Source organism: Rattus norvegicus, chromosome 20 (assembly GCF_036323735.1).
Source record: "Rattus norvegicus strain BN/NHsdMcwi chromosome 20, GRCr8, whole genome shotgun sequence".
Taxonomy (NCBI): domain Eukaryota; kingdom Metazoa; phylum Chordata; class Mammalia; order Rodentia; family Muridae; genus Rattus; species Rattus norvegicus.
In genome coordinates, this window is record NC_086038.1 from 26976970 (window position 1) to 27001177 (window position 24208).

The 24208-nt window shown below is 39.7% G+C and overlaps 1 protein-coding gene across 2 annotated transcripts in view; it reads left to right on the forward strand.

Annotated features, from left to right (window-relative positions):
• Positions 1–7550: 7550 nt before the first annotated feature.
• Positions 7551–24208, forward strand: part of Ranbp2 (RAN binding protein 2) — a 52054-nt gene continuing 35396 nt past the window's right edge. Inside the window, exons 1-8 of one of the 2 annotated variants that reach the window (XM_039098597.2) lie at positions 7551–8488; positions 14468–14535; positions 16563–16674; positions 17789–17941; positions 18421–18651; positions 18935–19080; positions 20968–21160; positions 24052–24139. In XM_039098597.2, the coding sequence (XP_038954525.1) occupies positions 8417–8488; positions 14468–14535; positions 16563–16674; positions 17789–17941; positions 18421–18651; positions 18935–19080; positions 20968–21160; positions 24052–24139 (1063 nt within the window). In that variant the 5' untranslated portion in view covers positions 7551–8416. The remainder of the gene's footprint in view (positions 8489–14467; positions 14536–16562; positions 16675–17788; positions 17942–18420; positions 18652–18934; positions 19081–20967; positions 21161–24051; positions 24140–24208) is intronic. The other variant, NM_001191604.1, reaches the window with a different exon arrangement.

The window sequence follows — 24208 nt, forward strand, 5'->3', positions numbered from 1 at the left end:
CAGCCCAGGAGCTATCTCAGATCCAAGGATAAAAGACATACACACATTAGCTCATTTTTAAACTGGCTTATTGGCTCTGTGGCTGGGCTCCTCTAATCCTTCTGTGGCTAGTGTGCCCTTACCTTTACTCCTAGCTCAACACCTCTAAATCTTCTCTCAACCTAGCTGCTGATTCCCTTCTGTGAAGCCCATTGGTCTTGCTGCCCAAGACACTTTGTGTTGCTTTCTCTTTCTGCCTACATTTTGGAAGATCTCCCCTGCAACTCCGAGTCTATTCTGTCTCTTTTCCCCAAGTATCAAGATTTTTGTCCTCTCTCCTAGCCTATGAGAACCTGGAAGTCCTGCCTCTTTCTTTTGGGCCAGCAATTACCCACTGGCGTCTTTATTGATAGACCAAAAACCAATTGGGGGCGAGAACCTTCATCAGTAAACACAGATGCCGGGTCAAAGCATCCCTACCTACATTTTCCAGATCAGAATTTCTCTCTATGTTTACTTAAGTATGTGGGCTTAAATGTCTAGGCATTTAGGAAAGAGAAGGTTCTGGCCTGACATTGAAAATTCCAGGGTCTAGATCAGAGTAAATGAGACAAAACCAAACTTCACACCCTGGACACTTTAACTAAAAGGAAAGGGATAATTACAGAAACTTTAGGATGCTTTGAACAGGGACCATATTCATGTTGGTAATTAGGAGACAAATTACCTTGGACAGTGAGTTCTGTACCCCAGGGATGTTCTAATGTTGTGCTATTGTGAAGATGAACCTTCCCTAACCTGTATGACCTGAATATTTTGCCCCAGCTACACACCCATCCATGACTACAACCACTCTCAGTCCTGTTATCCTCAAAAATTATCCACGGGCCTTATCTTTATCTTCAAACTATTTTTAAATTTGTTTTCAGACACATTTTTACTGTATAGCCCCAAATGGGCTGAAATTCACAATGTAGACCAGACTTACCTTGAATTCATGGAGATCTGCCTAACTCTGCCTCCTGCGTGCTGAGATTAAAGGCATTCACTTCTACAACCATTTCTTTAAAATGTTTAATGAATAGTCACATTTCTGTTACTGAAGGAAGAATGAGGCAATATGATTTTCCATGTTCAGCCACACAAAATGAAATTGGCCAGGGAATGGGGTTGGGGATTTAGCTCAGTGGTAGAGCGCTTGCCTAGCAAGCGCAAGGCCCTAGGTTCGGTCCCCAGCTCAAAAAAAAAAAAAAAGAAAAGAAAAGAAAAGGAATTGGCCAGGGGAATTTCCAAAAACCAAGCAACAAGTTGAGGTGTGCTTCACCAGGAAGGCTACTGAACTTGAGCAAAGAGCCTGGGTCCAAGGCATTTCAATTCAAGCTGCTCCGTCTTCCATAGCTGTTGTGAATTGTCTGTTTATATTTCTTTATATTTTATTTATTTGTTTGTTTCTTTGTTTACTATGGGTGCTTGTGTGTGTGTGTGTGTGTGTGTGTGTGTGTGAGAGAGAGAGAGAGAGAGAGAGAGAGAGAGAGAGAGAGATAGAGATAGAGATAGAGATAGAGATAGAGATAGAGATTAGGCACACTCCCACTGAGGCCAGACAAGGCACCCAGCTAGAAGAACATATTCTATGTATAGGCAACAGCTTTTGGGATAGCTCCTGCTTCAGTTATTCAGGACCCACATGAAGACCAAGGTGCATATTGGTTTCACATGTGTGTGTGTGGTGGCCATTCCCGTACCTGCATTTCTTGTAGACAGGATAAATTTTGGGTTGAAAGTTTTGTGGGTAGGTTTTGTCCCTATTGCTCCATTGGGATTCCTGCCTGGCTACAGGAGGTGGCCTCTTCAAGGTTTCATAACCCCAGTGCTCTGAGTTACAGCAAAGGTCACCCTCATTGATTCTTGGGTGCCTCCTTTATCCCAGGCCTCTGTCTGTTCTTGGAGATGCCACCTAACTCCCCACCCCTGTCAGTTGCAGATTTCCATTCATTCTCATGGCCATCTCTCTTGTCTCTCCCCACACCTGATCGTGAATCCCCCATTTCCCTCCCCAGTCTTTATCCCACCCAGTTCCCTCCCTCTACCTGCCTTTTATGACTAGTTTATTCCTCTTACTAAGTGGGGAAGGGGCTTTGTTCTTGTTTAGCTTCTTTGGGTCAGTGGAGTGGATTGTGGGTATCCTGTATTTTATGGCTAATATCCATTTATAAGTGACTATATACCGGGCATGTCCTTTTAGGACTGGGTTACCTCACTCAGGATGAAATTCTCAAGATCCATTCAATTGCCTGCGAAATTCATGATGTCTTTGTTTTAAATAGCCCAATAGTATTCCAGCATGTAGGTGTACCACGTTTTCCTTATCTATTCTTCAGCTGAGGGACATCTAGGTTGTTTCCAGTTCCTGGTTATTATGAATAAAGCTGCTATGAACATAGCTGAGCAAGTGTCCTTGTGGGATGGTGAAGCATCTTTTTTGTATATGCCCAGCAGTGGTATAGCTGGGTCTTGAGTTAGAACTATTCCCAGGTTTCTGAGAAACCGCCAAATTGATTTCCAAAGACGTTGTTCCAGTTTGCACTCTTACCAGCAATAAAGACTGTTTCTCGTGTTCCACAGCCTCGCCAGCACGTGCTGTTCCTTGAGTGTTTGATCTTAGCCATTCTGACCCGTGTAAGATGGACCTCAGAGTTGTTCTGATTTGCATTTCCCTGGTGACTGAGAACTTTGCATATTTCTTTAAGTGCTTCTTGGCCATTCCAGATTCCTCTGTTTGAGAATTCTCTGTTTAGCTCTGTGCCCCATTTTTAATTGGGTTATTTGGGTTGTTGGTGTCTAACTTCTTGAGTTCTTTATGTTTTGTATACTAGCCCTCTGTCAGACGTAGGGTTGGTGAAGATCCTTTCCCAATCTGTAGACTGCTCTTTTGTCCTATTGATAGGGTCCTTTACCTTACAAAAGCTTACTTCTTAGTCTTGACTATTGTTAGTAACACATTTACAAAACAAGTTCATGGTTTCCACTGTCACCTAGTGTTCACGATTTCCAAGTCCATCACAGATCTCATGATAAGGGCAAATTGATCTCAGATTCTACTAGCAAACCGTCACCTTCCCAATCTTAAATTATGGTTTTCCCTGTTATTCATATCCAAAATAGTTCTAAAATACAATTGTTTATATATTAGTGTGTTCTTGATTGTATGTATATGTACCATGTGCATGCAAGATCCTTCAGAGGTCAGAAGAGAGCATCATATTCCCGACAATTGGAGTTATGAGCATTTGTGAGTTGACATGTAGGTGCTGGGAACTAAATTCATGTCCTCTGCAAGAAGAGTTAATGCCCTTAGCCACTGAACCATTTCTCCAGCCCAAATCTTGTATTTATGTGTGTGTGCATTGGTCTCTGTGGGTGAGTATATCATGTCTGTACAAGTATATGAGCCTATCTAGGTTTGTAGAGGCCAGAAGAGGACACAGGGTGCTCCTCTCCCATTCTCTTCCTTTTCCTTGAGGCAGTGTTTCTCACTGAACCTGGGACTTGGATTTAATTTGCTAGACTGGAAGTCAGAAAAACCCAAAGATCTTCCTGTGTATCCCCACCCAACATCAGCTGAGGCAATGTAAACATCATTACAGGCAATGAGGAAGTATGGGTGCTGAGATCTAAACTCCAGTTCCCAGCATTTTGCATCAAGTGTTCTTAAATACTGAGCCCCCTCTCTTTCCCTCTCTCCCTCTCTTTCCTCCCAAGACAGGATTTCTCTGCATAGCCCTGGTTGTCATGAAACTCACTCTGTAGACCAGGCTTGCTTCAAACTCAGAGGTTTGCCTGCCTCTCTCTCTAGGAGTGCTGGGATTAAAGACACACACCACCACCACCACCTGCCTTGAGCCTTCTCTATTTAAAAACTTAAACATAATTTTAAAATCATTCTTTGACTATCTCATACTTGCACATAGCATGTTTTAATCAAAATCACCCATCCCTTTTCTTAATCACCATAGAGTTTCTTCCCAGCATAACTTCCTTCCCCCAACACAACCTGTTTCCCTTTCTGGTGTGACTTTTTTTTAACCCCAGAAGTTTAATTATAGTTGCTTATATGTGAGAGTGTGTGTGCCTATTTACTGGACCACCAACCAGTCATTGGTTACTCCCCTGAAGAAAAATGACCATGGCCTGTGTGTTAGCATTTCCTCTAGGCTCTGCCCAACAGTTAGCAGGCAATGGCCAGGCTCAAGCCAGCAGCTATGCTCTATGGCTGGCCATTCTCGACCCCCCACCCCCATAGTACCTCTTCCCTTCCGCAAGAACATTTTTCTCTTTCTGAGGCACAGCCCCTTCCTTTTCTCCCCCACATCCCTGTACTGGGTGGTCTATGTCTTCAGGCCATTTGCCCTGGTCTTTGGCTGTCGTGTGTCCTTGCCGGTGGGCATTATTACATCTGTTAGTACCTCCAGGCTTGCCACTGGAATGCCTCCTGGAGAACCTAAAATCCCAGAAACTAAAGCCCGATCTAAAGGCTTCCATACTAGTATACCTTTGCAATCAGACTTGATACTAAATAACGAGACTAAATGGCCACCTAATGGCATTTCTGATCCTGTGATTATAAGGAATCTTAACAATTATTGCCAGCAATACAGAAAGTGGAAGGTTTTTTTCTTACCTTCACGCCAAACCTTCCTTTTGTTCTTTCTGTTCCCTAATGATCAACCACTCACATCTCATAAAAAATAATTGGATTTAAAAAATGTAAACTTTTTGCAGGTCTGAGAATATAAAAGCTTAAGTGATGAGGGTCTAAAAAATATTCGAGGGTCCAGGAAGGCATTTTGAGGTTAGTAATTGCAAGAAATAAAGGTCAGAGGACATAAAAAACTTGGATGGTGATTAAAAAATAATTTAAGATACAAAAATACTTCAAATTTCTCCCCTTCGTTATATTACTATTATTAGGACCTCAAAGTTCAAAATCCTAACATTCACCAATGGGGTTCTGGTAAGTTAGCTTCACTCTAATAAAACATTCTGTTCTACAATCCACTTTAATAATCACAAATTCAGGGGTTGGGGATTTAGCTCAGCGGTAGAGCGCTTGCCTAGCAAGCGCAAGGCCCTGGGTCCGGTCCCCAGCTCCGAAAAAAAGAAAAAAAAATCACAAATTCAGGATTTTAGGTTTCTTTTGATTATCTTTTAACTATAGACATAAGGTGTTTGTCATGCTAAATCTATATGATCCACTTTCATAATCCCAGTCAAGATTTTAAGTTTCCCTTGATTGCCTTTTTAAGTATAGACTGACTACGTTCCTCATGCTAAATCTGTGTGATCCACTATCATATTCACAAGGTCAAAATGTTATGTTTCCTTTGTCTTTTAAATATAAACTTAAAAAATTATATTAAATTTATGTACACTCAGTCTTCTGGATAGAGGGGAAAAGCCCTTCTTGCCCCTTCTATTTCATAAAAATTTTATCTTCCCTGAGCTCACCTTAAAGATTGTTCGTGCTGTTAGCAAATTTTCCCTACTATAAAGTTAAAAAGATTTGTATAAGCTCCAGGAAACCCACTTGTATCTACCTCTCATGGACCACACCCACTCCATCCAGATAAGTACCCCTGCCAATCAATGGCCTAAGTTGCCACCTGCTACCTATTCCAGAAGGTGGGATTTCTCCCCTGTTTTTGGAACTCCACACCCCCTTCCCTGCAACCACCAAGACCTAAGGGTTTCAAATATATACCTAAGAAAAAGTTTTCCTTCTGAACCTACTTAACTTTACTTTCTGTCTCTAATATATGTTTCAGCATCTTGCCAAGTCCAGGCATTTGCTCAAAATCTACACCCAAGACAGCTCCAGAGAAGCAACAACACAGAGATGCTCTAGTCTATCCTCACAGATGCTTCTGCTGGGCCTGCACCTTTCTACCTGCAGATGGTCCCACAGCAGTGAAACCCCCAGCTCCCCCAGCACTTGACCAGTATCATCCCCATCCCAATTTTCTTAGATTTCCGAAAGACTCAACCATTGCCCCAAAGTCAGCAGGAAGTGCTATAAAGTATATGACATTCCACGTCTGACCCACTATCATCTCTCTAATTCCTTTTTTCAATTAAACCAAAATGCCCAACAGTTACCTAGCAATGGCCAGGTACAAGCCAGGAGTGACACATATAAAGAATGTTGGAGCTTTTCTCTCTCTCTCTCTCTCTCTCTCTCTCTCTCTCTCTCTCTCTCTCTCTCTCTCCTTTCTCCTTCCCCTTTCTATCTATTCTCTCTCTTCCTATGTGTCCCCGGCTTGCTGCCTCTTCCCTTCTTACTCTTTTTCTGTCCTCTTTCTTCCTCTGCCTCTACTCCCTTCTCCAGACTCCTCTCCCTTCCAGGTCTCAAGTAAACTTTCTTTTATACTAGGCCTGTCCTATGACTGACACCTCAGGGGGATGCCTCAGCATAGGTCTGTGAAGACACACCATACTGCATTTTATAAAGCACGACAGCCTGGGAACACAGATTTAGGTTATCTCAAACTCCATCATCCAACATGAAAAAAGTTTTCTAGTTTTATAGAATATTAAGAAAGTCATAGAAGCAAGCATAAAATAAATTCTTGTGTATGAAAGAAGTAGTTACAGTAAGATGGAGAAGCATTTATAATCCTCAGATGCTGCTGACATTTTGGACTTTCATGCTGGTGGAAGCTGGTAGTCTGCTAAATTAATAGGTTCCAATGGTTTTTACTCTATAGTTACAGGATGTTAGTTCTGTAGTGAGAGGCTGTTCTGGGACTAATCTAGCCCAAGGTAAGTGTATGCAAGGGCAAGGGCATAGTAAAGAACTGAAATGACTACTCTTTGGGTAGAAAAGGTAACGTTTATTCCAAACAACCAAAGTTGTCTCTCTCAGGAAAAGCAGAGAGAAGAGAGATGGGACACCATGTATGGGGAGGAGAGGAGCGAGGAGCCAGCATGCTGGCAAGGGGGCTTTGAATTGTCTAAAGAGTACTTTTAAGTGGAGATTGGGGAGCCTGGAGGCTAGCATACATCTATAAGTCATTTCTGCAAGGGGAAAGGGAAATGACTCCTTTTGGTAGATAGGAACCAGTTTCACTGATCCTAAGGAATGCAGGCTTTTATCTAACTGCCAGAAATCCTCCATAGTCCAGGTTGAGTCTAAATTAGATTCAATTTTGGAGTCAGCGGGGCAGCCTTTTTTGGGGATGGGATGGGGTATTCTTTGGATCTGACAGTAAGGTATTTGATATCTGGAACTGTGCCACTCTAACCTTTCCACTGCGGTTTTAATCAGTATTTGCAGATACAGATTCTTTTCAGGAGTTATTTACAACAGTTTATTCACAATCTTTTACTTAAAAAAAAAAAGGATTTGTGTGTACATGAGGACGTGTGTGTGTGTGTGTGTGTGTGTGTGTGTGTGTGTGCGCGCGCGCGCGCACGCGCGCTATGGAGGTCAGAATCTGGATTTAGATAGATACTTTGGAATAGGCGGTTGAGAACTGAATTTTGGTTCTTCAGAGGAGCGGCAAGAACTCTTTTTTTTTTTTTTCTTTCCTTTTTTTTCCGGAGCTGAGGACCGAACCCAGGGCGTTGAGCTTGCTAGGCAAGCGCTCTACCACTGAGCTAAATCCCCAACCCCCAGCTGCAAGAACTCTTAACTGCGAGCCATCTTTCTAGCAAGAAGAGACTAATTTTAATAGTCTAGTATAATCTGTTCTGCTCATTGTTAAGTCACAAAACAGGCCCCCAAAAGGCAATGCTGCTGACAATGTCCTAATGACCGCCTCGATTCTTATGCATACAGAAACCTAAAATCATCCTTGCTCAAAACCTGGTGAAGCCTCTTTCTGTTTGTCAGAAAAGCCACCACTTCCCTTCTCTGCCCTTAACCGTCAACTACCCCGGGAAGGTGCATCTCATCATGTGACGCTAATATTCCCACTCTGGTTTATTTAAGTAGAAAATCACTGTCCAATATTCACCTTTATTCTATGGAAACCGGAGGCAATAATGAAGTTTATCTCTTTAGAAGGAAATCAACTGTGGACTAGATGTAGTCCCGAAAAGGTCGGATTCTTATGGCCCTGTCTGCAGTACTGCCATTTTGGGTCCGTTTTGTGACGTAGCAATAGTGAAATATACAGATTTTTCTGGGGAAGGGAGTTTTTCACAATCGTGTGCGACATGGTCACGTGGTCTCAAGGGCAGGCGGTTTGGGGTGACAACGAGCAGGCGCGTCAGACTGCAACGAGGCGCACAGTGATGACGCACGTCGCACGCACTGTCCCTATCCGCTCGCGACGGAGCTGCGTCACCGGTGTTCGGCGCTCACCTCCTGGAGACCGCAGCCGCTGTAGGCCCCAGAGCTGGCCTGCCGCTCCCGGGGAGCCTGGTCGGCGGCACGATGAGGCGCAGCAAGGCCGAGGTGGAGCGGTACATCGCCTCGGTGCAGGGCTCCGCCCCGTCGCCCCGAGAGGTAAGCAAGTCTGGCCAGGCTGGCACTGTGCGCCAGCGTCATGGCTCCCGGCGGCCTCGGCTCCCGCCTGGCTGTAGGCGGTCGCGGCGGCGTGGCGCTGCTGAGCACCGGAGACGTCGGGACTGCGGCCGCCAACGTTTGCTCTTCATGGCGGTCCGCGGGCCCATTCAGGCCTAGCTTCCTCGGCCTCGGCTCCGTAGGCCGGCGTGGGGCGCTCTGCGAGACACGTCCAGCAGGCACCTTCGGTCTCTGGGATAGCTAGGCCCTGTCGCGGCGGCGGTGTCTCCGGAGAAGCTGACGCCGCACGGCGGTGGGCTTTTACGGTTGTGTGGGTGGCTCCGCGGAGAGCAAGAGCAGCCACATTCGTAAGGGCGCGTCAGCACAAATGACACGGAAGGCCCATAATTTGAGTCTTCTATTGCTGTGCCCCGCTCCTTACATCCCCCCCACTTCCCCAAACCTCATTTGGAAGCTGCTAGTCTTTTCTTTTTTTAAGTTTTTTTATTTAAAGGCGGAAGGTTAGGGATTTCTTCCAGGCAGTAGTTGACACGCCCCAACATTTCTAGGGTTATTTTGTAACATGTTCTGTAGCTTTCCTTTTTTATTTTTTTTAAGGTCATTAATGTGTTGTATTTATTTTCGGTTTTTCAAGAGTGTTTGCCGGTGGAGAGAGATGTACAAAGGATCTAGAATCAATTTTTGGGGAGGGGGGATTGAACAATCTTAGTTCTGCCATTTGTAAACAGTAATTTGGTACAGTATAGACGTTTCATCAATAAAACGGAATTTTTATCTTGTTAGTGTTACCCAGGATTCATGACTCAGAGCTTCAGTTTGTGTATACAAACACACAATTCAGTTGTATATTATTTTTTAAGTTCAGAGAAATAGTTGTCTCTGAGGGTTTTATGGTCATCTATATATACCAAAGTTCGTGAACATACATGTGTCCCTTTTGTAAAATGGCATAATTTTTTCGTTACCTACTTTGAAGCTCTTCTTTAGATGGCTTCTATGGGCTAAATAATCCAGTCTAATAAATCTATAATCCCCCTCCCCCAATCAAATCCAAAGCGATTTTAAAAATCTCAAGTTCATTTAGTGCAGGTATGCCAAAGTGGGAAATTTTACACCCAGTTTCCTCTGATGGATCAAAGTCAAAATGCCAGGGTACAAAAATTATCGTATGAAAGTGCTTCCAGATTTCTATCTATAAGGTGTACATTAGACAAATGTGTTTATATTTAGACTTGGGTCTTGTCACCAGGATCTCTAACATGCTTGAAGATATTTAAAAATCTAAAAACAAACACCAAAAAAACAAGACCCTGAAATCTAAAAATGCCAAGCATTTCAGATAAAGCAAACTCAACTAATATACTATGTAAATGTGTAAATAGTTGTCAAATTAGGTTAGGAACCATTTCAAGGTCTCTGTGTATTCAAATCTGACTTTGGAGTTGTTTTTGTTTTGAGGCAGGGTTTCTATTATGTTCTGGAACTCACTCTGTAGGCCAGGCAGGTCTCAAACAGATTCCCCCGCCTCTTCTGGGATTGAGGGTGTGTGCTGCCACATATGTACCATACCAAGATATGTTTTAAAATGTTATGTAAGGTTGGATGGGTTGGTCAGTGTGGGTTGACTTGGATAGTATGACAACTATAAGAAATTTGTTGTTTTAACTAGTTTCATTCATTGTTCACTTTTGTGACATTTACATTCAGAGTTGTTCGGTCATAACCCTTATTTCCAATTTTGTTTTGTATTTTTTTTTTTAAATTATGCCAAACAAGTTCTGTAACCATTAAGAAACAATGCCACAGCCTCTTTTTTTTTTCTTTTTCTTTTTTTTTTTTTTTTGTTCTGTGCTCCTTTTAGTATATTTTCAAGGTCATTTATGTTGTAGGGTGTTGGGAGTCTTATTCTTTTTATTTATTTATTTTTTTAATTAGTTTTTGAGATGGGGTTTCTCTGTGTACCCAGATGGAACTAACTTTGTAGACTTGGCCTGGCTGGTTCCAACTAAGAGAGCCGCCCACCTTCATTTCCCCAGTGCTGGGATTAAAGGCACGGGCTACTACTGCATTGCTTTCTTTGTGGAGAGTGATGTTCTTATTCCTGTTCAGTGGCTCAATATTTTATGTTTGTATTATCTTAGGTATGCCACATTTTGGTTATTCATTTATTGTTGATTGACACTTAGGTTGTTTATATCTTTTGCCTAATAATGTGTAATGCAATGAACACTGATATAAAAACATTTGAGTGCTTGCTCTTAATCCCTTGAGTTACACTGAGAAATAATTGTTGGGCTGTGTATTAGTATTTTCTGGGGAGTCCCAGACTCTCTTTTATAGTGACTGTACTTATATTCCTGCTATCAACTTCTGTGGCTTCAGTTTCTCCGTGTTCTTACCAATGCTTTGCTTGATACTTGAATTTATTATCTTACTGCATTTTATTTTGGGAGCAAGTGTGTGTGTGTGTGTGTGTGTGTGTGTGTGTGTGTGTGTGTTTAGGTTCACATGTGTGGATGTTTGCTGGAGTTGGTTCTCTTCTACCATGTGATGCCTAGGAATGGAATTAATGGCAGGTACCTTTACTTACTGAAGCCACATTGCCAGTCCTAATTATTTTTAGTCTTTTTTGCTCTTTTGTTTTTTTTTTTTTTTTTTTGGTTCTTTTTTTCGGAGCTGGGGACCGAACCCAGGGCCTTGCGCTTCCTAGGCAAGTGCTCTACCACTGAGCTAAATCCCCAACCCCATTTTTAATCTTTTAAAAAAATTTAAATTAGTTTTTATGTGTATCAGTAGGTGTACTGCTTACGTGTATGTCTATGTATCCTGTGTGTGTTGTGCCCAAGGAGGCTAGAAGAACGCATCAGATCCCATGGCACTGGAGTTGCAGATAGTTGTGAGCCTCTGTGTAGGTGCTGGGAATCAAACTGAGATCCTTTGAAAGAGCAGGCAATGAGTACTCTTAAACACCTAGCAATCTCTTCAGCCCCAGTTATCTTAAATATTATGTTCATATAGTTTACAAATTTATAGTAGCGATATATATCTCTTCTACTTGTCTCCCCCCCCCCCCCCCCCGAAGCTGGGGACTGAACCCAGGGCCTCCCACTTGCTAGGCAAGCGCTCTACCATTGAGCTAAATCCCCAACCCCTTTCTTCTACTTGTCCTAATAAACTTGCAAAAGCACCTCTAGTCACACATACACATTGATTGCTTAGTTTAATATGTTTTAGTTAAAGATAATGCTGAATTATAACTTAGTCTGACTTAGCTAAAAATTTTGGGGCTGGAGAGATGGCTTAGAGGTTAAGAGCACTTTTGCTCTTGCAGAAGATGCTGGTTTAGTTCTCAGTACCCACATGGTGGCTCATAGTTTGAGTTCCGGGGGATACAACACTGATTTCTGACCTCCAGCATCAGACCTGTATGTGTTACAAATAACCTACATGCAGATAAGACACTCATGCATATAAAATGGATAAACTAAAAAAAAAGTGAAAGTAAAATATATCTTGCTATTGCCATGTCATGCTCAATTTTCAAATATAGTTTTGTAAATCATTTATAAAGTTGGGTAGCAGAAGGCGGTATTAATAAATAAGTCTACAATACATAAAAACTGGGCATAGTAGTTCATATCTGTAATCCAGTTTACTTGCAGCCTGGACTACAGTAGCATTTGAGGTCAGTTTGTGCTAGAGTGAGAAGATGGCTTAAAAACAAAACCAGATTCTGTTACACATGAAAATGTGGTTCTTTCCAAAATATGGAGAAAAGGACTGGTTTGTTTAATGAATGGGTTATTTAGTAGTTATTGCTTGAAAATTGATGGTTGGTTAATAACCTTTTAGAAACAAAGGCTTCAGTGTATACTACTCAGAAGAATAAGGGTTATATTTCAAAGTAATTTTAGAGAAATTGAAAGAATATAGGGATGAAAATTTTTTGAATTTCAAGTGAGGATAGCTTTTCTTAGCATATTAGCACTATAAGAGTAAATAGCAGGGGTTGGGGATTTGGCTCAGTGGTAGAGTGCTTGCCTAGCAAGAGCAAGGCCCTGGGTTCGGTCCCTAGCTCCGAAAAAAAGAAAAGAAAAAAAAAAAAGTAAATAGCAAAGAAAACAATTTCATTGATTTAAAAAAATCAGTCTTGCTTTTGTGACCCCTCTTCTGTATACTAAGTTATTAGATATTAAAGGAATGAACACACAGCTGTTCTTAGATATTCTAATACTGAATAGAACAAATGGATACAAACTTTATGGAGGAAATCAGGTAATAGAAGGTAAAGAATAAATTTTTATATTGTTTGAACTCATAAAATTCATCCAAGGAAGTCATGCCCATGAAGAGTTACGTGTCCATATATATTGATTCCCTACCACCCATGGTTCCATGGTTGTAATCTAGCCACCAGGGTCTTCCTACCTAAGTGGCCCCTATAGTTGAAGGGATGGATAAACACCTACAAAACAACAACCAGGACTTTGGTCCTTGCTATCAAGGATATTAGAATAATGTAGTTACAATGGTAGTGCCCTGACTGAGTCAGAGAGGACACTGGGAGACTAACTGAAACAGTGCTGTATTCCCCTGATGCATTCAGCTAGAATGTTCTGATAATGGTTTAGGTTTATTAAGTCAGACACCAGCTATCTCCTTTAATTTCCTCCCCCCCTTCTGAAGGATAATTGCTGAAACAGCTTGTTGGTAGCAGACTAAAGCTACTAGCTGTCATTAATGTCTAAACCAGTTCTGTTAGCAGCAGTCCAAAGATAGGTAAATTGTGTTTCACATAAATAAGAACACAAAAAACCGTTGCCTCTCCCTTTGAAAATAAAATTTCTCTATGAATACCTGAGTATTCAAAGCCACTGTCAGGTTTTATTTTTAATTTCATGTGTAGGAGTGATTTTCCTGCATGTAAGGCTATGTACCACTTGCATGCTTGGTGCCCATGGAAGTCAGAAGAGAGCTTTGGATCCTTGAAACTGGAGTTACAGACAGTTGTGAGCTGCCCTGTGGATGATACTCTTAGCTACCATTTCTCCACCCCAGACCATAATCTTGTGTGTAGCTGTATTTTTGGACTTGTCAGTTTATGGTAATAAAAATCGATTGTATGAAATGGATTTCAAGCAAAGCCTGATATATGTCTAATACCATCACTTGGGAGGCCGAGGCAGGTAGATCGCTCAGTTTGAGGCTATCCTGGTTCTATTACTTAACTGCGTTCCAGGCTAGCCAAGACTGCACAGTGAGACCCTGTCTTAAAAACAAAAACAAAAACAAAAACACCCAAAAACCAAAAAAACAAAAATACCAAATTTTAGCCTTTTAAAATCCTTGTGTAAAATACTGTAAAGAAAATAGTACATGGACCAGGGAATTCCTACTATCTTAATGGTTCTGAAATGCTTTCTGGAGGAGGCTTCTTACACATGGTAGGGGTGATTTCTAGTATATGTCCCTTTCCTAGAGAAGTTGGTTTCTGTGTACTTCTCTGTAAAGTGATGCCAGTAAAGCAGTACAAGACATGCTGGGTAATACATGGCTAAGGTATCCCTAGCTTGGCTGAGTAAAGTATTTATTTTTTTATTTTTTTATTTTGAGTGAGTGTGTGTGTGTCTGTGTCTGTCTGTCAACTGGTTTTGAGCTTAGGATGGCCTTGAACTCATCCTTTTGAGTTCATCACCTCCTGAATGCTTAGGACTATAGATATGAACTACTTTACTTGCCTTGAGGTGTAGCTTCTGATACCTGTTTTAGCTATTCTTGAATTTATTTTTTGTGATAGAAATGATAATATTTGGAACCATTAATTTTTAGAACATACAGCATTTTCTAACTTTTATATATAAGAAATTAGTATTAAACTCATTAGGGCATGTTTTTGTATTTTGAAAAAGTTGTACAATATTTCAAAATGTGAACAGTAAAACCATTCAATTCTCTTTTTAGAAGTCAATGAAAGGATTTTATTTTGCAAAGCTGTACTATGAAGCTAAAGAATATGATCTTGCCAAAAAGTAAGTGCCAGATTGGAAATAAGTTAATTTTTCACCCATATAATAGGAGAAACTGCTAAAGAACATGTTTTTCCCTTCCAAGTGTATTCTGGAATGAGGGATTTATTGCTCTCAGACATTTGTTAGATTGCATCTCTTAAGTTTTTTTTTTTTTTTAAGATTTACTTATTTGTAAGTAAACTTAAGTATATAAGTGCACTGTATCTGTCTTCAGACACACAGAAGAGGGCATCAGATCTCACTACAGATGGTCGTGAGCCACCATGTGGTTGCTGGGATTTGAACTCAGGACCTCTGGAAGAGCAGTCAGTGCTCTTAACCGCTGAGCCATCTCTCCAGCCCTTAACAAGTATTTCTTACTGGCTTCTGTTTATATCTAGTGCAGAAATTATTTGGTATAAAACACTTTTTCTAAAATTGCCCTTGGGTAGGGTGAAAGAGATTGTTCCTGTTTGTCAATTTCTTCTTGGTTTAAATACCTGGTTCTCCAGGTAGCTGGAGAGAAGCAACAAACACAGACTTAATGCTAGCAGAGACTAGTTAACCTAACAGTTCAGTAGTTGCTGTCTTATCAATAAGTCAAGAGACTTGCTGATTCTAATTTCCTTACTCAGAGTAGCCTAGAGGTGGAAGTTAAAAGGGAGGCAGGTTATAAAAGCAGTGCTAGGAAGAGGGGACTTGCTAGTGAGAGGTTGTAACCTTGGTTTTACAAGGATAGTTCTTTAATATCACACTTAGTTACTTATCTCTGATGAATTTTATGTATGAGCAGGGGCTCTGGGTCTAATCTCTAGCAACCCCTCCCAAAAGGAAAGGGAAATGGACGTTGGTCAGTTTTCTGTAGTGCTGAGGTGTTAATGTGAGAACGTCTCTTCCTCGGTTTTGGTGTTTGGTCTATTTCTCTTACATTGTTAATGAACATAGAAGATAACTGATTTTTTGTTGTTACTTGATTTAATAGTGCTTGATACAAGCAATAGAAGTAGGCTGGTGAGATGACTTACTATGTAAAGGCACTGGCCACCAGACTGAAGACCTGAGCTGGACCCCTGAAACCTATTATAGTAGGAGAGGACAAACTCCTGCAAGTTCTCCTTTGATTTCCATGTACACACTAGAGTATGTACACTCCTTCCAAAAGAAGATGGATAAAAAAGAAATTGGTCTTGTTTGGTTAATCAGATAATTTTTCTTCTGTTCAAATTTAGCTATGTATGGTACTTAGACACTATTTTCTTTTTCTTTTTTTTTTTTCTTTTCTTTTTTTCAGAGCTGGGGATCAAACCCAGGGCCTTGAGCTTGCTAGGCAAGCGCTCTACCACTGAGCTAAATCCCCAACCCCTAGACACTATTTTCTTGTTTAGACACTATTTTCTTAGTTTGGGAAACTATTCTTTAGTGTTTTACATAGTCTCACTTAAAAATTTTATTGTTTGTAAATTATAATCATTTTGCTTATTTTATGCAAAATTCTTCAGTGCTTTACAAAATGTGGTCAGGAAGAAAAAACAATTTATGTGTTCATTCCTGGAAAATTATTTGGCAAAGTGCACTTTGTAGTAAAAAGGGGGCAGGAGAGATGTCTTAGTGGTTAGGAGTGCTCAGATGTTCTTGCAGAGAAAGTGGTGACTTAGAAACACCTGTAACTTGAGCTCCAGGAAATCTGGTGTCACTTTCTGGTGTCCAGGGGCACCAGGCACCATTGTATCACAAATACTTATATATTGGCACTTAGATACACATAAAGTAAGAGTGTCTAAATCTTGAATAAAATACTAAAATGAATAAACATGTTATTAGCTCTGGATGGTTGTTTGCTACTTTGCAGTGGATATTTTTGATGTTAAATAAGTAATGGTAGCCAGTAATTGAACTCCAATAAAACAATTGGATGGTTGCTTGGTTTAGGCTCTTCTCTACTGTCAGTATTTCAGTCTAGTTGTTGGTTATTTTTGTACTTTAATTATTTTAATGTACATACTAGGTACAATATATGTTTAATTTGTTCTTTTTGTATTTTAAAACAGATACATTTCTACGTATATTAATGTGCAAGAGAGGGACCCTAAAGCCCACAGATTTTTGGGTCTTCTTTATGAAATTGAAGAAAATACAGACAAAGCTGTAGAATGTTATAAGGTAATTATCTGATTAAAGTACAGGTTCTGTGCGGCTGGAACAATTAAGAGCATAGGCTGCTCTTCCAGAGAAGCAGAGTTTTTTTTGTTCACAGCATTTTGTAATTGCAGTTCAAAGAGATCTGACGTCTTCTGGCCTCCCTGGCACATATAGTGCACAGACAAACATGCAGACTAAAAACCAGTACACATTTAAAAGACAAAAATACAACCTTTCAGGGGTTGTAATAAATAACACGTGGTATGTAATAAGTAAATCATATGAATTTTATCCACATTGTAAAAACTAGCATTAATACTATTAAGTAGCTTAGGTTGGAACACACTTGAGATTTTGAATGTTTAAAACACAAAAATTTAAGTCCAGACTGGTGAGCTGGCCCAGCTGGTAAAGGCACCTGCTTGCTAAGCCTGACCATCTGAATCCTGCAACCTGTAAGGTAAAAGAAGGGCGGTGTCCTGTGACCTTGACTGGTACGCCTTGGCACATGGGTACATAGACCTCTGGACTATAGAATAAATAGAAATGGAACTTACATAATGATTTCATTTATTCTTTTAAAATTTTCCTAAGTAATACAAGATTTACTTGATTTGTTTTTGCAAAAAGTTGTTTTTGTTTTTTAAGGGCATCTTATATAGTGCTGACTGAACTAGAATTTACTATGTAGACCAAGCTGGTTTTGAACTTATAGATTCTCCTGCCTCTGCCTCCTGAGTGCTAAAATGAAAGGCGTGGGATATGGGGGCACCACACCCACTACACAAAAAATTATTGATGATTTACCAGCTTTAAAATGACATCATTTAGGAATAGGACTTTTAGAGGCTGACAGGTGGCTCAGGTTAAGACTACTTCTACTAGGCTCCCAGCACCCGTATGGGACTGTTGAACCACCTGTAATTCTAGGTTTAGGGGATCTGGCACCTTCTTTAGGCCTCTTTGTATACCTACATTCATGTGGGTGCTCATGTGCAAATACATACGGTTTTTAAAAATTTGAAGATCTTTGAAAAATAGGTATTTAATGTATATAGTTTTTTTGATGACTTTTATACTTATATCTATATACAATTTAAAATTTCTATTTTTGATATTTTTTTTCTGGTATCAGCGTTCAGTGGAATTAAACCCAACGCAAAAAGATCTTGTGTTGAAGATTGCAGAATTGCTTTGTAAAAACGATGTGACCGATGGAAGAGCAAAGTACTGGGTTGAGAGAGCGGCCAAACTGTTTCCAGGAAGCCCTGCCATCTATAAGTTAAAGGTGAAGCCTCAGGTCAAGAGATGTATGAGTGGAGAAAACTATAGCAAACGTAACAGAAGAGCAAGTTCATGTTTTCTTTAAAAATCTTTAAGTAATTCCTTTAAAACATTTCTGAGTGTTGTCTTACTAGGCAAAATAAAACCTTACGAATGATGTCTCAGTTATCCTTCTGGAATCATGTTTAGTAATTTTATCTTTCTCGTTTCACAGTTTGTACATTGTAGCTGGTATATCAGTGGAAGTACGTGTGTGTGTGTGCGTGTGTGTGTGTGTGTGTAAGGTGTGTAAGGTGTAAATGAAGCTCTGTCTGGAATAAAATCTTTGGTTCATTAGATAATTATCTACAGGTCAAAATCTTAAAACTATTATAAAGAAGTGTGTTCTGGCCTGTCAGGGTAGTGCATGCCTCTAGTCCCAGCACTTGGGAAGCAGAGGAAACTACATAGTACTAAACATTTAATGACTTTTCTCCCACATAGGAACAACTTTTAGACTGTAAAGGTGAAGATGGATGGAATAAACTTTTTGACTTGATTCAATCAGAACTTTATGCAAGACCTGATGATGTTCATGTAAATATTCGACTAGTAGAGCTTTATCGTTCAAATAAAAGATTGAAGGATGCCGTGGCCCACTGCCATGAGGCAGACAGGAACATGGCTTTACGTTCAAGTTTAGAATGGAATTCATGTGTTGTCCAGACTCTTAAGGTAGGTGAAAGCTTTTTCTCTACAGTGTTCTAACACTTAAATTTCTTTCATTGATATGCACAACTATAAAGTGAAACTTTTGCCAAGCTCAATTTAAATGAATAAATTGGGAAAGTAAATTTGGTGTGTATATTTGGTATTTTTATTTATAAAGCTAGTGTAAAAACACTTGTTTTTTCACAGTTCTATAAGAATGGGCCAAGGAGTTTATAGGCACATACACTGTTCAGTTTTTCAAAATTTGTTGAAGTTTTTAACTTACTGTGTTTTTCTTAAAAAATAGGAATATCTGGAATCTCTGCAGTGTTTGGATTCTGATAAAAGTACTTGGAGAGCAACCAATAAAGACTTACTTCTAGCCTATTCCAACCTTATGCTACTTACACTTTCCACCAGAGATGTGCAGGAAAGTAGAGAGCTATTGGAGAGGTATGTTGATGTTGAGAGAAGAGTGCATATGAACACACTTAGCAAATGACAGATTTTCTTTTTGCAGTAATTGGTCTAGATTTCTTTACATTGTTAGCATTTCTGTAATTTATCTACAATTCACACAATAAAATACTTAGAGGAAAACTACTTTTGCTATTATGGGGATTTTATATAATTATATACAACTTATTTTTAGGGAATTCCTTTTTGTAATTTTTAAGTTACATTCTTTTATGTATGTGATGTCCCATGCCATGGTGCAGATATGGAGGTCAGAGGGTAACTTAGGAGTTAGTTCTGTTCTATTTTGTGGGTCCTGGGAGATGAATTTATCAGTCTTGGCTATAATTTTACTTTCTAAACTATTGCCATCCCCAGAAGATTATTACAGTTCATCTTTTAAAGTTAGCCTTACAGCTTAATATTCAAATTTGGTGTGCTTAATCACTTTTTATTTTTACTGTAATTTTGAGTAAAAAACATGTAACAAAGTTCTTTGTTGTTCAGTGGTCAGGTTCACAATTGCTAGTATAAGCACTTAGCTTATACTATTATTTTGGAAAACATTGTTTTGGCTTAGGTACAAAATAATTCAAATATAATGAATAAGTTTTCATGTTCTCTCTCTCAAGCAAATTTCATATCACAAAAATATCCCTTTGTGTTTGTATAAGGACAGGGGCTGATAGGAGTTTATGGGCTAGCACTCAGGCAGAGACGGGCAGATCTCGAGTTCAAGACCTAGAGAGTGAGTTCTAGGATAGCCAGACTACACAGAAAAGGACCCTGTCTTGAAAAGCAAAGAAAGGAAAAGAAAACGAACCCAAAAAACAAAACTCCAAAAGTTAAAGGACTATTGGAAACTATTTAATTCATTAAAACAAAATAAGTCCATAACAATAACATTGTTTATGAAAAATAAGGGAGTTTCTTAAACAGCAGTGTTGTGAGAAAATAAGACATTGTTTTACATTTTGGTAATGTAACATCTGTCTTAGTTGAACACAACCAGATTCTCAACTGTATCATTCTGTATGTTTCATATTTTAATTCTCTGAAAAATTCCTTTATACATGTGTGAGAAATGGGTATAAAGGGGAAAATGTTTCTTGTTTCTTAGTACATTACTACAAAAATAGATTTAACCTCAGAGAATCCCCTAAGAGGTCTTTGAGAATCCATAGAAATCCTTAGACCTTATTTGGTAGAAAGTCTGTTACTCTGATTTCTTGAGATAAGCTGCTTTAAAATAATCCTTCACACAGTGTGAGACTTGTAGGGATTGATCACTAGATCTTAAAAATATTAATTAAAGTATAAAATAAAAATAAATTCTGAACTGTCTCATCCTCGTCTACTATTGGATATTTACATTTTATCAATAATTTGATTTGTATCTTTTTGTGACTAATAGCTATTTTGGAGTAGGATATCCTTGTAGAGTGTGTTTAAGATTGAAGTATTAACTAACTGCTGGATCAAAATTCCCACTACCTCTGTTTTTTATTTTTCTTTTCTTTTTTTTTCCGGAGCTGGGGACCGAACCCAGGTCCTCGCGCTTGCTAGGCAAGCGCTCTACCACTGAGCTAAATCCCCAACCCCATGATCCCCATTCTTTTTTGGTTCTTTTTTTCGGAGCTGGGGACCGAACCCAGGTCCTTGCGCTTGCTAGGCAAGCGCTCTACCACTGAGCTAAATCCCCAACCCCTCCCACTACCTCTTTGATGTGTGATTTATCCACTAGGGTGCTTCATCTGTGAAGTGTGAATGAGGAAGATGACATTTAACATAGGTCTTAGTAAGATTATTTTGAATTAAATAATGAAACTGATGAGTCACGTTGCTGTAGGTGTGGAGTACCTGTTTACTCGTTTAATTTTATAGTTTTGATAGTGCTCTTCAGTCTGTGAAATCTTCTGTGGGTGGAAATGACGAGCTATCAGCTACGTTCCTAGAAACGAAAGGACATTTCTACATGCATGTTGGCTCTCTGCTTTTGAAGATGGGGCAGCAGAGTGACATCCAGTGGCGAGCTCTTTCTGAGCTGGCTGCATTGTGCTATCTCATTGCATTTCAGGTAAGCATTTTCCAGTTTTAGGTGTAGTTATCATTTCAAAAAGACTATTGTGTTTCTCATAGAGGTATGTCATAGTGTATAATAAAAATATGCGAATAAATATTGTGTTAAAATTAAGGTAAAAGTTAATTTGATGAGTAACTATACCAAGGTGAATGCATTGTTTACAACAGGTGTTAATGTATCTTGTGGACCGACATTGGGCTTTTTTATTTGCAGATCACTTTGAAGCATTTTATCTTTCAGCTTGGCCATATCTGGGAACATAATATTAAAGATGAAATTTTATTTATTTTATTATTAATGATTTATTTTTATCACATGTGCACTGGTGTTTTGTGCATAAATATGTATATATGTATATATATACATACATTTATATATGCATGTTTGTAAGAGGGTGTTGCATCTCTTGGAACTAGAATTACAGTCAGCTGCCATGTAGGTATTGGGAATTGAACCCAGGTTCTCTGAAAGAGCAGCTAACTGCTCTTAACCACTGAACCATCTCCAGATGAACCATCTCTAAAGATGAAATTGTAAATATGGGTTAAGCTTGATTCAAAAGTTATATACAGGCCAGATAGTCTCCCCTCCTTCCTTCTCCTTTCTCTTCTTCCTTACTTTCCCTTCTCTTCTTTCTACCTCTTTCTCTCTCCTTCCCTTGTCCCCTTCACATTTCTTCTCTTTCTCCCCATTCTCCCTCTCCTCTCCTTTTGCTTCCATCTTCTTTCTTTCTCTCCCTTTCCTCTCCTATCCCTCTCTTCATTTCTTTTGACAAGATTTTTTAATTGAAAATATTTTTATACAGTATGTATATTCTTTTTTTTTTCTTTTTTCTTTTTTTCGGAGCTGGGGACCGAACCCAGGGCCTTCCGCTTGCTAGGCAAGCGCTCTACCACTGAGCTAAATCCCCAACCCCCAGTATGTATATTCTGATTAGTCCTCTCCCCCCACAACTTCCAGTTCCTTACTATTTTTATTTCCATCTTTTTTTTTAAGGTTTATTTATTATATATAAGTACATTGTAGTTGTCTTCAGACACACCAGAAGAGGGCATCAGATCCCATTACAGATGTGGTTGCTGGGAATTGAACTCAGGACCTCTGGAAGAGCTGTCCGTGCTCTTAACCACTGAGCTATCTCTTCGGCTCCTCTTCTTTTCCATGTTGATCCACACACTTTCTGTCTTTAATGAAAAAGACATCTAAGGATTAATAGTAAGATAAAGCAGAAACAAGTTGGAATAAAATAAAACGATACGAAAAAGAACCAAAGAAAAAGCACAAGAAAAGCTATAGCTGTAGCAACACTCACATTTGAATACTTAGGATTCTCATAAAAGTCCCAATCTGGAAGCCATAATTATGTGCAAAGGACCAGTAAGGTAGAAAAAAGAAAAACCTTCCCTGACATAACTATGGTGCTGTTCATTTTGTGCCTATTGCTGACCATGAGCCCTACCCTTAAGAGTGGCTCCCCCCCCCTCCCCCCGAGCTGGGGACTGAACCCAGGACCTTGTGCTTGCTAGGCAAGCGCTCTACCATTGAGCTAAATCCCCAACCCCAACTTTTTCATTTCTAAGTGGCAGTCAGTTGGAGATAGCTTCTGGGTTAGGAGTTTGTTTATTCACTTTCAGCTCCAGGACCTTATGTGGTGCAGACCCATGCAAGCCCTGTGCAGGTGTTGCAGTCTCATATGTGCACCAGCCCTGCTGTGTCTAGAAGGCCTTGATTCCTTGCTTTCTTTCATTCTATCCTGGCTCTTAAACTCTTTCTGCTGCTTCTTCTGTAATGGTCCCTGAGCCCTGAGGGGGAAGGGATTTGATTGAAACATTTCTTTTTTAGGGTTGAGTGCTCCTAGGTCTGGCTGTGGGTTTCTCTATTTGTTTCCATCTGGTACAGGAGGCAGAATCTCTAATGTTAGTTGAGTCATGCAGTGATCTATGAGTATAGCAGAAGGTTGGTAGGAGTCCTTTTATTACAATATTCCTTTAGCAGAGCAGTAAGTAGTACTTGGTTTTTCCCTAGATTATTGATCGACTTAGTCTCAGTCGCCTAGGCTACTCTGGACATAGGTTTCATCTAATGGTTGGGCCTTAAATCATATCAGTTATTTGGTGGGCTACTCCTGCAAGCTTTGCATTCACCATTGTAGAGTGAAGGGTGTGTGTCTTAGGGTTTTCATTGCTGTGCACAGACACCATGACAAAGAACTCTTCTTATAAAGACAACATTTAATTGGGGCTGGCTTAAAGGTTCAGTTCAGTCCATTGTCATCAAGGTAGGAGCATGGCAGCATCCAGGCAGTCATGGTACAGGAGGAGCTAAGAGTTCTACATTTTCATCTGAAGGCTGCTAGCAGAAGATTGGCTTCCAGGCAGCTAGGAGGAGGGTCTTAAAGCCCACACCCACAGTGACACACCTACTCCAACAAGGCCACACCTTCTAATAGTGCCACTCCCTGGGCTAAGCATATACAAACCACAGTTGGTGTTTGCCTTTCTCCTTTGGTAGCGCGAAGACTATCTTCCAGTACTTGAACACTATTCTGTAGAGCTCAAGGCTCCATTTAGGCACCTGCTCCAGTTCTCCATGTTCATTCAAGGTGTTTGGCAAGATTTTTCATAGCCCTAATTTGCTTGGAAGTTCATGTGTAGCACAGGCAGGTCTTGAACTCAAAATAGATTCTTCTGCTACCTACTACACCTTAATAAAAGCACTTTTTGTACCTTTTTAAAAAATACATTACATAATTTTTTCCTTGCCAGATATTTTTCTAATTAACTGTAATTATTAACTGGACATTATTTAAAAACAGTATGGAAAGGAACATCTGTTGGGAATATGGGTATCATTGAATTAAATTCTTTTTATTTTAAAATTGTCAGGTTCCAAGACCAAAGGTTAAATTAATAAAAGGAGAAACTGGACAAAATCTACTGGAAATGATGGCCCACGATCGCCTTAGCCAGTCAGGTAACAATATATTAACTGATGAAATAGTAAAAAGCTTAAGCTTCTTCCTTACATTTATTTGTGTGTGTA